Raw genomic sequence first — 17,669 nt, forward strand, 5'->3', positions numbered from 1 at the left:
CTGTTCCGGGACAAAAGGTTCTCGCCACAGTGCTTACCCCTAAGCCCCGCAACCCACGCTCATACTCTCTATTCTATTTCCCTTTTTATAAATACTGCTGAGACTCACAGAACGATTTCTTGCCTATGTTTCAAACACTCTGCAGTTTAAAGAACTCAGCCCCAGGTCTGTTCAGAGGTCAAATCCGGGTCCGGGGACACCTACTGAAAATGAATGAATGCTCCCACCAGTTCAGTTTTCCACTCCCACATGGGTTGGAATGGAGGTTTGGTGGATGAATTTTTCCATTTAGAGGCCTCTGATAATGAGCAATAACTGGGGACAAGAACAATTGTTACAGGGGCAGAGGCAGTGGCAGGTACCACCCACCAGGTGCCCGCTTTATGCCCGGCCTGTGCCAACACTCCAGGCCAGAAACTCATCCAGCTCCTCCTCCACCTGCTCATAAAGGACAAAACTGAGGTCCTCCCACCGCAACCCAAAGAGGCAGCAGCCACCTCTTCTCCAGAAACATGGATGGCTCGGTGGAGGCAGGGAGTCCTGTGAGGGCTCGTCTGGTCCCCCTCCCTGGGCACCGGGCCTGCCGCCCGGGGACTCCGGGGGGCCGGGTGGGAATGGGGGTGGGGCGGGGTGGCTGGCTGAGGGTCCGCATACCTGACTGTGGTGTCAAACTCAAAGGGGAAGATGATGTCATGGTGGTGGCAGATCTGGCAGATGAAGCCGCGCTGGGTGCACAGGTCGCAGTGGTAGACGTGCTGGGAGGCAAATTCGATCAGGGACTTGAGGAATCCTTCATACACCCCGTCCGCGATCTGTGGAGGGCAAGCCCGGGCCGCCGGGGCCTCTTAAGCAGCTGTGCCGAGCCTGAGGCCGTCTGCAAGACGTGGTCTGCTGCTGCTCCTGGCACCCTGCCTGAAGAACTCCTACCCCAAGAGGAGTTTCCTTCCACTTGGGCGAGAAAACCTCCCAGAATCAGACTGAGCACGTGCAGCCCTTGCGCACAGAGGAATCCACTGTACCCTCCCTTGAGGAAAGGAACGTCCCAAACCCTCACCCCTCCCTCTGTCCTCCCTGCCGGGGAGGAGTCCAGACGCAGGGAAGGGGCTGAGCCCTGTGATCCTGGGCTTTGCTGCAGTGCCTGCTTGTCCCAGGGGCGCTGGGGGCTCAGCCACTGCCCAGGAAGTGTGGACGGCGGGACACCCGTTCCGAGCTACCAAAAAGCTGAAGACGGCCGTCTGGCCTCAGTAGACTGCAGGCACTCTCCCCCACCCCATCATCTCCCTTTCTGATTTCTCCAGGAATAAGGTCCTTCTAGAGAGGTCTGGGGGGTGGCATTCTCACCTGCTGGAGGTCCGCGACACTGTACTTGTGAGGAGACTCCAAGAGATAATTCCTGTGGTTGAGTCTTCAAAGAAAACACAAGAGATTCCTTAGAAGGAACCCGGGCCAACCTGGGTTTGGTTTCATTCCCTCAGCGCTGCTGACCAGGCATAAACAGCTCCCGCCTGGGCGGAGCAGTCAGCCGCCTGGGCTTGGGATCTGGGCTTCCAGGTGACAAGCTGTTGGGACCTTGGGCAAGTTACTTAACCTCTCTGAACCTCAGGTTTCCTCACCTGAAACAGAGAGCTGTTCTGAGGATGAAATAATTTATTTAAAGCATCTGGCACAGTGCCTCATACATAGTAAACAATGAATAATTATTAACCTCAGTTGATAACACTGCACTGTATAATTGAAATTTGCTAAGAGTAGAACTCAAATATTCTCTCTGTCTCTGTCTCTCTCTCTCTCAGACACACACACACCATGTATATACATAAAAATATATAAAATATGTGAGGATGATGGATATGTTAATTAACCAGATGGGAGGAATCCTTTCACAATGTAATCATATGTCAAATCATCACAACATACACTTTAAATGTCTTACAATTTTGTCAGTTATACTCAATAAAGCTGCAAAAATTTTAATTTGAAGATATAAAAAAATAAACATCTGTTTAAAAAATAATAATGATGAGGATGATGAGGAAAGCTAACGCTTGGTACCGGGAACGAGACTAAGAGCTTTATATATATTAACTCACTTAATTCTCACAAGACTCCTGTGAGGTTGACACTATTATAACCCCCATTTTGCAAGAGGAAATGGAGGCCCAGAGAGGTTAAATAACTTGCCTGTGGTCACACAGCTAGTAAGTGGCGGAGCTGGAGTGTGAACAAACGCAGGAGTCTGGCTCCAGAGCCTGCATCCTTTCCACCCAGTGAATGCCTGTAGGTGCTAGCTGTTGTCATTATTGCCACCATTACATGCCAGGGACAGGGCTGGGGACAGAAATGCACAGGACGTGGCCTCTGCCTTCCTGTAGCCCCTGGTCTAGTGGAGGGACAGACATTCAAGCATCTGGTTTCAGTGCTATGGGAGAGGAGCTGAGACATGTCCTGAGTGCAGCAGATCCCATTTCAGAGGTGGGGGAGGGCGGGGGGCGGGGGAGGCAGAGGATGAGGGCTCAGCTGCCAACCCAGCTCTAGTTTCCACCTCACCAATGGCACAGATCCCAAGGGTCACATCCTGAGAGATGGAGAGGAAACACCTGCAGAAATTCCCCTGGTACAAAAACTTGTCTGACCTTGCTGTGTGTCCGTGTTGGTACTGGGGTTGGGGGGAGAATTCTCCCAGTCTGAGGAAGCGTGGGAACCTGCCCCAGGATGCTCTGGACATCTGGGGGCAGGAAGGTGCCAGGCCCCGCGGCATCTGGAGTGGGTGCTTGGCTTTGCCCACCCCATGGCCTCAGTTGTGGTCCAGGGGGGACCCCACCCGGGGCCAAGACGGCAAGTTCCACCAGGCAGGCAGGCAGGCCAGGCTGTGCTGCGTGGGGTGAGGATGCGGCCACTGTCCGCTCAGCTCAACATGCTGGTCTCCCCAGTAAACTTCCAGCTTTCTGGGAACAGGACGCTGCCGTTTATCACCAGGAAAATGCAGGGGGTGCGGGGTGCACAGGCTGTTCCTGAGCCGGCAGGAAGGGTGGGGCTGATTTGGATGGAGAGTCCTCTCTGTCGTCTGCCCTCTGCCCGTAGTCGTGGAAGCCCAGGGGGCCAGCTAGGCCCAGGGCCTTCCCTACGAGCCACCTACCCTGGGTCTGTCACACCCTCAAGTGAGGCCGTACAACTGTTGGGGTAGATGAAGTCAGGGAGGAGTCCCCTTCGCCAGGGCAGCCCCCTGAGGGAAAGGGGATCCCACATCCAAAACCTGCCTGTTTCTCCTCAGCCCTTCCCGTCCTCTCACCCTTCACTCTGGCCGACTCAGTCCAGGCCTCCTCACCTCCTGGGCCAATTCCTACACCAGCACCCACGCCCCACTGCTGCTAAACTGGTCTTTCCTAAACTCCTGACTGAACGTGACCGTCCCTTGCTCAAAACCCCTCAACAGCTCCCCACTGCCAGCAGAATGAAATCCAGACGCCTTTGCTGTGGCACAGGGGACCTTCGAGGTCTGGCCCCTGACCCACCATCTGACTGCCCTGAGCCCCCCGAAGGCCCTGGCGAGCCATGCTCCTGCCCCGCCTCCTTGCCGTGGGTTCCCTTAGCCAGGAAAGCGGGCCCTCCCTTCCGCTTTCTCCTCTGCTTCTTTTGCTGAACCCCAGTTCACTACGTACGTGATGCCGTTTGTGTTGTGGCAACTCCGTTCTCCTGTGTGAGGACCAAGTTGGGTCTGGAGCATCTAACAGAACTGATGGTGGCCAGACTAGAGAAGGGGGATCCCAACTTTCTGCTTGACTCTCTTTCATACTATTTGAATACTATCTTTGTAAAGAAGAAAAAGAAAAGCACTTTTTCTTTTTAAAAGAACAAAAGAAACGAACTTCACAAACCCTCAGCTGATGCCACCTCCTCCGGGAGCTCCCCTGGCCCTTCCTTCCTTCTTCATGGCACAGACCGCCCTGACCCAGGGCCATCTGTGCACCTGTCCCTGTCCCACCCCAGACATTGAGCCCCTCATGTGGCCCTCACCACAACTCTGGTAGGCCACGTCAACACAGGGATCACTGGCCCATTTTACAGACAAGAAAGCTGAAGCTCAGAGAAGTGAAGCAACTTCCCTGAGTCACACAGCGGATCTGGGGCCAGGCGGAGGCTGCTCCTGAACTCTTTCCCCCGCCCCACGCTGCTTCTGAAATGGGACTTCCACAGGCCTGGCCTTGCTTTCTCAAAGGCTGGGAGCACCGTGTGCAGTGCTGCCGCCCAAGGATGGGAACAGCAGGGCCAGAGAGAAAGAGGCAGGACTGTCCCCAGTGCCCAGGCAGGGCAGCCCGGACAGGCCAGTAAGGCTGCTGACCAAACACTCTCAGCACGGCAGGGATGGGTGAATGAGGCCAGCACCCAGGACGCACCCTACAGGCACCTGGTCTTCTCAGGTCTGCAGAGAACCCTGGACTGGGGAGGGTGACAGGGTCCCACCTGACCTGAGCTTCTACCACCCTGGACAGGGGGGCAGGAGGGCAGACTCTGGAGCCCTGGGCCCTGGAATCTCAGAAAGGATGGGAGTGAGTAGGGACCCAGGCACTCAGCTGATGATGGAGACAGAAATAGCCTCCCCAGAAGCAGCCTTCTAGGTCCCTCATGGTGGCCCCCAAAGGGCTTTCTGCTCTTCTGGGCCCTGCGGGGGAGACCAGGGCTCAGCCGGCTGCTCTGGGAGCCTGTGAGGGGCCAGCCTCTGCTCCCTGCCTAGGAGAGGGCTCCCCGCAGCAGTCTCTCCCTGCGCCGCCCTGGCCCTGAGGAGCCGAGCGGGAGCGGCTCTGGGAGCACGGGGACCAGGACTGAGCAGGCGAGCCCGTCAGACAGGTGGTCTCTGTGCCAGCCCTGTCGGGAAGAGTGGCTGCAGGGGGAAAGTGGAGGGGCTTGTGAGCTGCTCCAAGACCTCAGAAACCCAGCAACGAAGCCCAACTGGGCAGCAAGCACCAGCTCATCCACCTGAGGTCTGCCCTCCTAGGGCCCCAGGATAGCACAGCCCCACAGAAGGTGTCACCCCTCACCCCCGACTGAGCACTGAAGGCCCCCCTCAGGCCCCGGGTACCAAGAAGCTTCTTGAAGGGCATCCTAAGGGTCCCATGCAACCCTGTCCTCCGGCGAGGATTTGGGGACGGATGTTGCCACAGCAGCAAAGCAAAGCCGCCATGGGGTGAATGGCGAGTGGGAACCAGAGGAGCCAGGGCGACACAGCCCTTCTTACCTCTCCAGCCTCCTCTCACCACATCCCTACTTCCCTCCTCACTCCCCCGAAAGTTCTCCCTGTTCTTTCCACGCATGGGGCTTTCACTCACAGCCTGAGCACATCACTCCTTCTATCTGGAACAGTCTTTCCTGCGTCTCCTCGCTTTCCCACTCATTTGGCAGGTCTCACCCTGGATGTCAGTTCCTCCAGGAAGCCTTCCCCACTCCGCCCTCCTCCAGTCTGGGTTAGATCCCCTGCCCCTCTAGTAGGACTTCCAGGGCGTCCTACTCTCTCCTCCAGCCCTCACTCTTGGTGGTAGCTGCTGCCTTACTCACCTGCCATGCCTTCCAGAGGGCAGGACCCAGGTCCACCTTGCTCAGCGCTGGGGCCCATGCCCCAAGCCCAGTGATGGACCCTGAGCACGTTCTCAGTAAATATTTGTCAAACGAATGAATGAACAAATACACGCACAAATAAAAGCCACTCCTAAACGCAAAGGGAAGGAGTTCTCCTCCCAGCCCTGGCATTTCTCCCAAGAAGCTGCTTTTGCACTGACCCTGTGTGTGTATGTGTATTTTTGTGTGTGTGTGTGTGTGTGTGTGTGTGTGTGTGTGTCCATGCATGCCCAGGGTGCTCACCTCTTGCTCAACTCCTTCAGGGCTCCGCTTCGGCACAGGCCCAGGTAATCCCCCAGGAGCTTCAGCTGTTCCCGGCTCCTACCGATGAGGTGCATCCGCTCCACGTGCTCGTACAGAGACGCGTTCACCAGCTGCAGGTTGATGAGGGGCTGGGCCCGGATCTGCGTCAGGAACTTCAGGGCCTGCCTGCAGACCTGGGGACACCACCAGGCAGCGAGGGTGAGACAGGAGGGCCGTTTGGTGAGCACCTGAGGGCCAGGCACTGTGTTACCTACTCACTCGCTCACCCCTCCAACCACCTGCCGAGGGAAGTGGTACCTTCTTCATTTTATGGATGAGGAAACTGAGGTTCGGAGAGAGGAAGTGACTTGGCCAAGGTCCACGGCTCGTACAAGTCATGATGTGAACCCAGTCTATCTGACTTCCAAACCCACTCTTCCCCCTTGACACCAGCTGCTGCCCCTCCTGGCAGTGCTGGGACGGAGGAGGGGCTGCTCCGGTCAACGCGCCTCTCCTCCTGGGCCTCACAGATCCTTCCCACTATTTCCTGTCGTCCCTGCCCCCATTTTCCTGCCGAAGGGAAACAGGCAATACCCCGGGCCGACTCAGGAACCAGGTGACAGGTCTGAGTCAGGCTCCAACCACAGGAAGCTACGGATCAGACACAGCTTAACTAGAGGTTTCCTGAGCTCCCTCCACCCCTGCCAGCAGCACCAACCAGGGCCCCCCAAGTCTCCATGTGGATTTGAGTGATCAATCTGGGCCTCTCCCACGTGATAGGACTTTGAAGGTTCTACCCGCAGCCCTGACCCTGATGCCAAAGCCAACTACTGAGCACCTACTATTTGCCAGACACTGGGCTAAGGACCTCGACCACATCCTCACAACAACCCAAAAGGGAAGGTGTCATCATCCCCATTTTACACATGAGGAAACTGAGACTCAGAGAAGCTAAAGTGGCTTACCCAAGCCACCAGAAGAAAGCAGAGCCCAGGTCTAAACCGAGGTGTTGTCTCTGCACACTTGGCTGCCTCACGTGCTGAAGAGAAGCCCCTCTCCCCTGCAGTCTCCTCCTTGCCGTGATAAGGATGGAGGAGCTGAGATGTTCTCCACCGTCAACCACCCTGCAGCGCTTACGAGTCGGGCTTTGGCTCCTGGTTCACCCCTTCCCAGCTGTATGGCCTTATGAAACTTACTTAACTTCTCTGTGACTCAGTTTCCTCATCTGTAAAATGGGGAAAATAAAACCTACCTCCCACCTACCGCATGGGATAATTTTGAGCTTAGATGAAAAGAAAATCCATGTAAGCATATCCTCAGTAAAGGGGAGCTGCCATCAGGCTCTGTGAGTGCCTGTGTGGTCCAGGTGTCTGTCCCCTGGCTCAGGGGGATGTAATAGGGCCCTCAGGAGACTGTTAGGCTGGGGGCTGCTCCACCAGCTTCACCAGCATCTCTCGCATCCCCCAGCAGCTGACAACTCCATCTTTTCCCACTTCCCAGAGCCCTGAGGAACCAGCCCCCAGCCAATAGGCAGCCCACGGGCAAAAGCCTGGTGAGTCCGTGACTCAGGTCAAACTGCTGTTCCCCAGCCCTTCCGACAACTCAGTCCCAGGCTTCCGGGGAGGCTCAGATGAAATACCACACAGGAATGCGCACTGAAAACTGCCAAGTGCTGCCGACAGGCATGGGCTTCGAGCTCCCCAGGGACTGTTCCTCCCCCGTGGGTGTGGAGGAGACAGACAAAGAGAGAAGCCCCAGGCCTGGGCTGACATCCTGCCAAGTAGTGCCAGCCGGACCTCGCAGTAGTGGGTCAGCCAGAGTGGTAACAGTGGACAAAGGGCCCCTAACCCGCCAATCAGCCACTTTCTAGTGTGAATTTTCGTGTCCTTCCCAGGCCCGGGATCTTTGAGAGAGCTGGATATTTCCTGACCTCAGGCACACTAAGGGAAGTGTTATAATTCTCCAGTTGGAAAGAGGAAGTGGCACCAAAATTACAGGAGTGAAAAGAAGATGGCTCAACAGAGGTATCTGGGTGCTGTAAATAGTGAGGGTGTTTTATGGCCAGAGGGTTCTTTGCATTTGTGGTGATCTTGAGGTTTAATTTTCTCCATGTAGTTAGTTAAATACTTAACATTGAGGGCAGGGGTGGGGATGAGGTAACCAATAAAAAAGCCAAAGTGAAGCTAATGTCTTTGGGAGGTTCTCACCCCCAGGGGGGTGGAGGTCAGGGTGGTACAGGCCCTGAGAATCATGTTCCCTGGACTCTGATGGGGACACGTGAAGACACCTCCACACAGTGAGGCGGCACGGCCGGCAGGCCTGGGTCTTGAGAGAAGCAACCAACCTCTTCCCGGTGTTTCTGTGTCTTGTCTTAGCAGAAATCTGTGCCTTTGGAAGAAAGCCAAGTTTGCACTCCTTGAGGCAGACCCTCAAGCAAATTAGGGGCAGAAGGTGAGGCCTCAGGGCACTAATGTAAGGCACCATCTAAGTGACTGGTGGGTACTGTCTCTTTTAGTCCTCACACAGCCTGGGGACAGACGCTGTTATTAATCCCCCTTTACAGACGAGGAAACTGAAGTTAAATAGTTTGTTCATGGTAACACAGCTATGTAAGTGGGTAAGCTCAGCTGAAGAAGAGGAAAATCTGAAAGATCATAGAATACATCTTATGCAGAAGCATTTGGTGAACATAAAAAAGTACCCAAGATGTAATACTAACTAAACAAAGCATGTTATAAAGCAGTATGAGTCCAGTATGATCCCAAACTTTACAAAAAGTAGATGCAGGAGCTTGTATTCTTGGGGGTGGGGAAGAAAGGCTAAACAACCGAATAAAGATGATTTTCAACGGTGAAAAAAAAAAAAAGTAGATGCATATGTAAAAAAAAAAAAATGCACGGAAAAATGCTCCCAGGGGAAGTGCAGCCAGCTGGCTAGCCCATTCATCCACCTACCCACCCATCCATCAACCCACTCATCCTTCCATCCACTCATCCACATCTATCCACCGATCTACCCATCCATCCATGCATGCATCTACCCACCTAACCCATCCACCCAGCCATCTATATCTAATCTATCCTGTCTATCATTTCCATCTACGTATCTAGTTGTTGGTGCTTTAAACAGTTTTATCTGTATCCATGGGGAGCTGCAGCAAACCATCCTCAGATTCCCACCTGAGGACAAAGGTAGGCACTGACAGAGCTCTGTCCAGGGGCTGGAGACCAGCACCCAGTTACTTTCTTGGTCAACTCCCCCACATCATGGGGCCTGAACTAGTGACCCGGGCTTCCCTAGAGCCAAACTCCCCCAAACATATGAACAGCAGCCACAAAGAGGAGCGACCCCTCCTCTGTCACTCGGCAGCCCTGTGTGGCCACGGCAGGCTGGGCTCCAGACTTACCGGGCGCTTGGTGAGGTCCCAGTTGTGGATGATCCTGGCCGGGATCACTGAGGCATCGTCTTGATGGCAGATGTCACAGTAATAGAGGCCAGAGAAGGCACAGAGCTTGGGCCGTACAAACGAGAAGCCGATCTGCCGGGAGCAGCCTGGGGAGAAGAACAGTGAGAGGGTGAGCAGCGGTGGGGATGGAGTCAGCTCCTGAACAACACGGAAGCGGCCAAGGCAGAAAGGGCCCCCTATCTAAGGAAAGTATCCATAGAAAGATTAAAAAGGAGAGTACGAAGATGAAAACCACCACCGCTCATATTCCCACCAGTCAGAATCAACCCTATTAATTAATCTTTACGACCACCGCTCATATTCCCACCAGTCAGAATCAACCCTATTAATTAATCTTTACGACAAAACACTGTTAAGAATTATCAGCGGCACTTCACAGCTGAAGAAGCTGATGCACAGAGAGGTCAGGAAACCTGCCCAGTCACACAACGATTGAGTGGCACAGCTGGAGTCAGATTTGGGTGGGGCTGGTGTACAGCCCTCATTCTCTTATGCCCAGCTGCCTCTCTTCACTGCTTGCACAACAATGCCAGCCTCCTCTAGGTCCACCCCTCCACGGCGGCCCAGAAATGGAAGCCACGGAGTCAGGGTCTCGGCAAGCAGGGCAGGGGCTGGGGACATGGGGCTGGCCACAGGGAGTGGGTGGGGAAGCCAGCCAGAGGCAGGGCTGTCTGGACATGGCCTGGTGCCAGCTGGAAGCCACAGCTGCCTGATAACCTCGGGACAGTGGTTCAGGGCCAGCTTCAGTCCCTCTGCTGGAGGGCCCTCCACAGTGGGGCGGGAAGGTGGGGGGACCGGGAGTGGGGTGCGCCCAGGGCACAGCAAAGGCCTGGCTCGAATCCTGAGCACAGGCCCTGCCTCCTACAGGGCCAGGGAAGGAGTCCCTTCCGCCTCCTGGGAACTAGAAGGACCGGTTCTTCTGCATGCTAGCTGTCTCATCCTGACCTTCACCCAAGTTTTGCAAGGTTCCAGTTCCCTACTACTTGCTATTCTGTAGGGTTATTGCAAAGTTTAAATGGAGTTTTGAAAGTGCCCTGTAAACTATGAAATACAAGGCCAGATGTCAGAGGTTGGTGTCTGCCCGGCCACCCAGCTGTGCTCGCAGGCAGAAAGGAGGCCCGAGCTCCCCAGTTTCAGTCTGGCCGGCAGGCTGGCGGGTGGCAGGCGTGGGGAGAGCCACCCACCAGCATCCACATCCCCAGCGAGGGAGCCCTCCTCCCAGCCCCGGAGGCCTGGCCTCCTCCCTGAGACTGGCACCCACGTGCTGAAGGGCAAAGTGTGAGTGTTAGGGTCTGGCAGGTGGGGGGCGAGGGGTGAGCAGCAGCTTGAAGATAGTTTCTGCAGGAAGCGCTGCTCTGCTTAGCTTCTCCATCCTCCAGGGGCACCAGCAGCAGACCACTCCCTTCTAGATGCCTGAAGCAGGCTTTCCCCTCCAGTCCCACAGGCTCCTCCCCCACGATGGGACAGCTCCTAGACCACGTGCAGCCGCAAGCCTCCCTCTGGCACACTCTGCAGCCGCAAGCCTCCCTCTGGCACACTCTGCAGCAAGGCCACCTCCTCACAGTTCACCCGGAGGGCCCAGGGTGATGGATGTGGGTGTCTGGGTTGGGGAGAAGAGCAAGAAATGGAACGTGAGCAGCAGCAGATCACGAAGCCTTGAAAGCAAGGGAGTGGAGAGGCCCTGTGAGGACCTGGAAAAGAGCACAGGTTCTGGGACCATCAAGTCCTCTGCGGGCTCCACCATCACTCGCCGTATGAACGTGGGACAGGTACTTACCAGCCCTGTGACTCAGTTTCCTCAGTTATAAATAGAGACAAATCCCTACAGGGTTGTTGTGAGGATTAAACAAGACAATCCAAATAAAGCATCTGGCCCAGTGCCCAGCACAGGATTTGATGATGCTAATGACAAAGCAGATGTACTGACTTAGAAGAATATGCATAATATATTCCTAAGTAGAAAAAAGCCAAGTTGCAGAACAATAGTTACAGCTGCGCCGTCTAAAACAGTGGCCACGAGCCACAGGTGCCCATTTACATTTAAATATATTTACATTAAAGCAAATTGAAAATTCAGTTCCTTCCACACTAGGAAGCCACATTTTAAGTACTCAGTAGGCACATGTGGCTTGTAGCGACCGCACTGGACAGCACAGATCTAGAACATTTTCATCATCACAGAAAGTTCTGTTGGACAGCTCTGAGTAGTACGAGCCCATTTTTGTAATTTAAAAAAAAAATGTGTCCACTTGCAAAAGCATGCAAAAATTTTTTGGAAGGGTACCATGCCCCTGCTCCAAAAGAATACAATGTGATCATGGAACAGCCTCATTTGCTGCAACTTCCCCGGGGCAGGATGGGGGCACTCGTGGGGAGCAGGAAGGGGTGCAGGGCCTAGAGTAGGAACCCCACTGCGGGCAGAGCGAGGCTAGCAGGCTGAGGGTGGCGGGACAGCGAGGCACCTGCACAGAAGCAGCCCTGGGAGTCGAGGCCTTTCTCCGTGGGGATGGCCACCAGGTACTGCAGCAGGAAGCCGTTCTCCCGCGTGGCGAACTTCAGCACCTCCTGACAGTTTTCATCCAGACTCCCACCGAGTGTCACTGCCTCCTCAGCCGTCTCTAGGTAGGACGCCAGGACCTTGCGCACCAGGTCCCTCCACAGGGCGGCCTCCTCAGCGTTCCCGGCCTGCAGCTTCAGGATGGCCTTGGCCGTGATGATTTTGAAGAAGGATGGGCCCCCAAGGCTTGTGTCCGGCAGGATATCTCGGATGGTCTCGACTCCATGGCTGTCACTTAACATCTTCTCATTGTTTCTCACGCGGAAGCACTTCAGAGACTCCAAGGACAGGGAGAAGATATAGGGCATCCAGGTCCGGTCTGTGTACAGGTACAGAAGGGATTCTTTAATAGCATCGGGCTCGGGAACCTGGGAAGAAGACCAGTCAAACTGCGGGCCCTGCGGGGTTTCAGGCTCCGAGAGCAGGTCCGAGTGGGAGGGGCGGCCACCCTGGGGGGCCTCTGGAGGGTCCTCGGGCTGGTCTGGGTACTGGATGGTCACCCACTCCTCCTCCTGCTGGGGCCGCCGGCACTTCTGCAGCGCCTCGCGCACACGGTCCAGCCAGTCCTCGGCTTCATCCCGGGACGAGGAGCGCAGGGTCAGCTTCTTGCCCGAGAAGACCAGCTCGAAGCGGCCGTCGCTGTGGGCCGGCCCCACGGACTCACAGCGCAGCAGTGAGCAGTTCTCCACGCAGGTGCGCTCCTCGCCGCTCAGGTAGAGGCGCAGCTCCAGCGGGGAGAGCTCACAGAAGAGTTCCTTCCAGATGCCCATGGCCCCCCGCCGCTCCACCGTGCCCAGCTTCAGGAGCCCCCGGAATGGGTTAGACAGCCCTGGAGGCAGAAAGAGGTGCTTTAGACGACGGGCCTGACCCTTCACCACCCAGGAGAACCTCCGGGGCCTGAGTCCTGCCCTGGGTGCAGACGACGTGACCACCAGAACACAGGCCCGCCATGGGCCAGATGGGAACATTTTTTGAGAGCCTCCATTCCATCCTCACCCCAGCCGTTGACCTTGTTCTTCAATTTCACCGAGAGAATAAAAGCACTCAAACAATCACCTCCACATGCCCCTCACTACCCCTCCCCCTTCCAGCATCTGCACCCACACTCTGACCGCCCCCGTCGCCAGGGATGAGCTGACTATGCTTATGTCTGAGGCCAACCCTCCCATCTGTGCATCTGTGCAGGGGGTCCCACCACCCCCCACCTACTCAAGGACAAGGACGTCCCTCCAGCAATCCTCCCTCCCTCTCCTGCACTGCTGTTTCCTCCCTTCTCTACTGGATCATTCCCACCAGCCCACAAACACGCTGTTATTTCTCCCAGCTTTAAAAATACCTCTTGACTCCACTCGCGTCTCTAATTACCACCCTGTGTCTCTGTCTCCTTTACAGAAACCTCCCTGGGGAGGTGTGGGAACTGTCTCCAGTCCTCCTGCTCCCACTCCTTCTTCACTCTGCTCCAGGCAGCCTTCTGTCCCCTCATTCCACAGAACCTGCCCTTGGGAAGGCTACCAGGCCCTCCTTGTCGCCAAGTCCAAAGGCCAATCCTTGGTCCCCATCTGGTCTGGCCCATCAGCATCACTGGACACAGCTGAGCCCCCCTTCCCTTGGCTCTTCTCGGCTGTCACTGTGCCCCCTCCTGTCTCCCAGGCTCCCCCTCCTCTCGCTGGCCTCTTGATGCTGGAGGCCCCGGGCTCAGCCCTGGATTCTCTTCTCTACTGACATCAGCTTCCTAGCTGATCTCCCCTGGTCTCAGGGTTTTATGCCAACAACTCCCCAGTTTTTATCTCCAGCCTAGACCTTGCCCTTGAACTTTAGATTCTGATCTTCAACTGCTCTGTGTATGTCTATAGGCTTCTCAAAGTTGACATGTCCAAAAATGAATTCCTGATTCTCCCACTCCAAACCCGCTTCTCTCCTGATGTTCCTCATCTCATAAAATGACAAACTTCATCCTTCCAGCTACTTGGACTAAAAACCTTGGAGTTATCCTTGATTTTCTTTCTTTCACACCCCACATCTAATCCATCAGCCAATCCTCTTGGCATATCCAGAATCTTCCTCCACTTCACACCGCCTGCACCACTACCTCAGGGGTTCAATCCACCGTCATCCCTGGCCTGGCTTATGGCCGTGGCCTCCTAACTGGTCTATGTCCCCTTGTAGCCCTTTAACAAATAAGCCAGTATGACTCCCCCTTTTAAAAGATAAGTCAGATCACGTCTCTCTGCCCCAAACCCTGCAAGGCTGCTGTCTCCCTCAGAGCAAAAGCCAACGTCCTTTCTGTGGCCCACGAGACCCTCTGTCACTCTGACCTCATCTCTAACCACCCCCCTCCCCATCTCCTCTGTTCCAGCTACTCTGGTCTCCGTTCTTTTCCTGGACACACCAAGTACATTCCCATCGCAGGGCCTTTGCACGTGTTCTCCCCGCTCGAAACACAAAGATCGTCTCGTGCCTTCCTCCCTCCCTCTCCGATTTACTATTCCCCACAGAAATTATTACTACCTGCCCACACTGTACTTTTACTTGTTTATTTGCTTATTTCCGGCCTCTCACACTAGAATATAAGTCTCATGAAGATAAGGACTTTGCTTTGTTTCCTGCTGTGTCCCCAGCACCTAGAATAGTGCCTGGCACATCACAGATGCTCAGTAAGTATCTGCTGAGTGAGTGAGTGAGTGCGTGCCTACGTACCACACACAGCCCAATGCTCCCTGCTCCCTGGGGGTCAGCCATCCCCTGAACCAGGGGGTCCAAAGGACACACATGTCTCTGTCCCAGACTAGACTAGCCTTAGAGATTTCAAACCATTGTGTAGGGTCTTCCCACCCTTCAGGATACCTGATGATGTAGGCATAACACACCTTCTCTGGTACGGCTGCAACCATCACATGGGCTGAAAGAAAAACCTAAAAGGAGGCAGCATGGAGACCAGGGCTCTGCCCAGACTCCCAGAGCCAGGGCCCCAGGAACCTGGCCAGAATTCTCCGCTGGGTCAATGCAAACAGGAAATGAGGAGAGAAAGAGACTGACTCTACAGCACACGTGTTTGTTTGTTTGTTTCTGAGGGTTACAGAAAAATTAGGTTATGGTTATTTAATGCTTTCTGGAATTTCACAGGGTGTGGAGATCAAGGTGGCCTCACTGTAAACTGCACATAGAGGACATTGAACAAACAGCAGATCTAATAAACCCCATCAGAGCTGTTAAATAAACTAAGAGAAAGGCCTTGGGAAGGAGCAGTTGAAACACCTGGGCCTTTAAGAGGCGGGGGTTTGCTCTGGGCTACAGACAGAATCACGATGTCTGTATACTCATAAGATTATCTTATGTATCTTACGTATAATCATAAGATTTATAGGAGAGTTTCAGGGAAGATATTTTCCATTTCAATATGTGAAACAGTATTTATGTACTCTGTAGGCAGTTTTGAGCATTACTTTATTAACATTTTATGAGAGGGACTTCCTTGGTGGTCCAGTGGGTAAGACTCTGCACTCCCAATACAGGGGGCCCAGGTTTGATCCCTGGTCGGGGAACTAGATCCCACACATATGCCGCAACTAAGAGTCTGTGTGCCACAACTAAGTGTCCCCATGCTGCAACTAAGAGTTCACATGCCACACCTAAGACCCGGCCCACCCTAAATAAATAAATAAATAAATTAATTAATTAAATAAAAAGGGCTTCCTTGGTGGTGCAGTGGTTAAGAATCTGCCTGCTAATGCAGGGGACACGGGTTCGAGCCCTGGTCCGAGAAGATCCCACATGCTGCGGAGCAACTAAGCCTGCGTGCCACAACTACTGAGCCTGCGTTCTAGAGCCTGTCAGCCATAACTACTGAAACCCATGCGCCTAGAGCCCAGGCTCCGCAACAAGAGAAGCCACCGCAATGAGAAGCCTGCACGCAGCAACGAAGACCCAACGCAGCCATAAATGAATGAATGAATGAATGAATGAATGAATAAATAAATAAATAAAAGATTTTATGAGAAAATATAGTACTCTTCCTGAAATGCTTTCCCGAATTACTCAGCAAGGGTGCTCCTTATTACATTTTGGGATGAGGTTTTCCTTGGGAGAAGACACCGCCCAGTTGGTAACGGAAAAGGGGACTTTTGAACTGCTTTCTGAAAGGCACTGCCCACGTGCAGTGCGGTGCCCGGAAGCCTGCAGAGTCGCCTACCCATCTGCCTGCGATGCACCACCCTGAAGTTCTTATGCTCCGGCGTCGGGGTGGCCTTGCTTCTCCTGCTTCCTGGGGAAGGCACGCAAGCTTTGTCTAAGGCCTCCATGGAACAGCTTCTTCTTGGTCCTTGCGAGAGGAGGCCAGGCCTTGGCTCTGGAGTCCCTCTGGGAGAAGCCACGGAAGCATGGGAAGGACTCTCCGCGGGCTGTTCCTGGGGAGGCCGGTAGAAGTCATCTTCTGAGATCCAGCTCGTGCTTTTCTATTGGGAAAGAAGTAAAAACAGGTTGTTTTTAAAAACATCTTTATTGAGACATGATTCACATACCATAAAATCAACGCATTAAAAGCATGTAATTCAACAGTTTTCGTGTATTCATGGAGTTGTGCAACCATCACCACAATCTACGTTTAGAACATTTTCGCTGCTCCATAAGGAAACCCCGTACTCATCAGCAGTCACTCTCTGTTTCCGCTCAACCCCTACAGTTCCAGGCAACCAATAACCTACTTTCTGTTTCCAGAGATTTAGCCATTTTGGACATGCATAAACGAAATCTTATAACATGCGGTCTTTTGCAACTGGCTTCTTTTCCTTAGCATAATGTTTTCAAGGTTGATCTATGTTGTGGCATGTATCAGTACTTCATTCCTTTTTATTACCAAATAGTATTCCAACGTATGGATGTACCACATTTTGCATATCCACTCGTCAGTTGATGGACATTTGGGTTGTTTCCACTTTTTGGCAATTATGAATAATGCTGCAGGGAACCTTGACATAAAAGTTTTTCTGTGGACACTCGTCTTCTATTCCCTTGGTACATATCTAGGAGTGGAACTGATGGGTCATATGATAACTATGTCTAACTTTTGAAGAATTTCCAAACTGTTTTCCTAAGCGGCTGCACCATTTTACATTCCCACCAGCAACATATGAGGGTTCCAATTTCTCCACCACCTCTCCATCATTTGTTATTATCTGTATTTTTGATTATAGCCATCCCGTATGGCTGTAATATGAAGTGCAATCTTACGGTTTTGATTTGCATTTCTCTAACATCGAATGACACTGAGCATCTTTCCATGTGCTTATTGGTCATTTGTATATTTTCTTTGGAGAAAAGTCTATTCAAATCCTTTACCCATTTTTAAATTGGTTTATTTGTCCTTTTGTTCTTGTGTTATGGGTTGAACTGTGTTCCGCCCCCCAAAAAAAGATATGTTGAAATCCTAACCCTCAGTACCTCAGAACGTGACGTTAGGTGACAGAATGTGAAAACAGGGTTACTGCAAATGCAGTTAGTTAAGATGAGGTCATACTGGAGTAGGGTGGGCCCTTCATCCAGCGTGACTGATGTCCTTATAAAAGGAGAAAAGACACAGAGAGAGAGAACACCACGCGAAGACAGAGACACAGAGGGAGGCCACCATGTGACGATGGAGGGAGGGCCTGGAATGATGCGTCTACAAGCCAGAGAATGCCCAAGATTGCTGGAGACACTACACGTTAAGAGAAAGGCGTGGAACAGATTGTTATTCAGAATCTCCAGAAGGAACCAATCCTGCCTGCATTTGGATTTGGACTTCTAGCCTTCAGAATA

At 53.4% G+C, this 17,669-nt stretch overlaps 1 protein-coding gene across 2 annotated transcripts in view; it reads right to left on the minus strand.

Moving 5' to 3' along the window:
* The window catches only part of PLEKHM1 (pleckstrin homology and RUN domain containing M1), a 51,042-nt gene that overhangs the window by 2,347 nt on the left and 31,026 nt on the right, over positions 1–17,669 (minus strand). The window contains exons 7-13 of one of the 2 annotated variants that reach the window (XM_059906861.1): positions 16,066–16,327; positions 11,782–12,705; positions 9,260–9,405; positions 5,854–6,101; positions 1,342–1,405; positions 655–812; positions 205–315 (exon numbers count right to left, since the gene is read on the minus strand). In XM_059906861.1, coding sequence (XP_059762844.1) covers positions 205–315; positions 655–812; positions 1,342–1,405; positions 5,854–6,101; positions 9,260–9,405; positions 11,782–12,705; positions 16,066–16,327 — 1,913 coding nt within the window. The remainder of the gene's footprint in view (positions 1–204; positions 316–654; positions 813–1,341; positions 1,406–5,853; positions 6,102–9,259; positions 9,406–11,781; positions 12,706–16,065; positions 16,328–17,669) is intronic. The other variant, XM_059906860.1, reaches the window with a different exon arrangement.

Source organism: Balaenoptera ricei, chromosome 20 (assembly GCF_028023285.1).
Source record: "Balaenoptera ricei isolate mBalRic1 chromosome 20, mBalRic1.hap2, whole genome shotgun sequence".
Classification (NCBI taxonomy): Eukaryota; Metazoa; Chordata; class Mammalia; order Artiodactyla; family Balaenopteridae; genus Balaenoptera; species Balaenoptera ricei.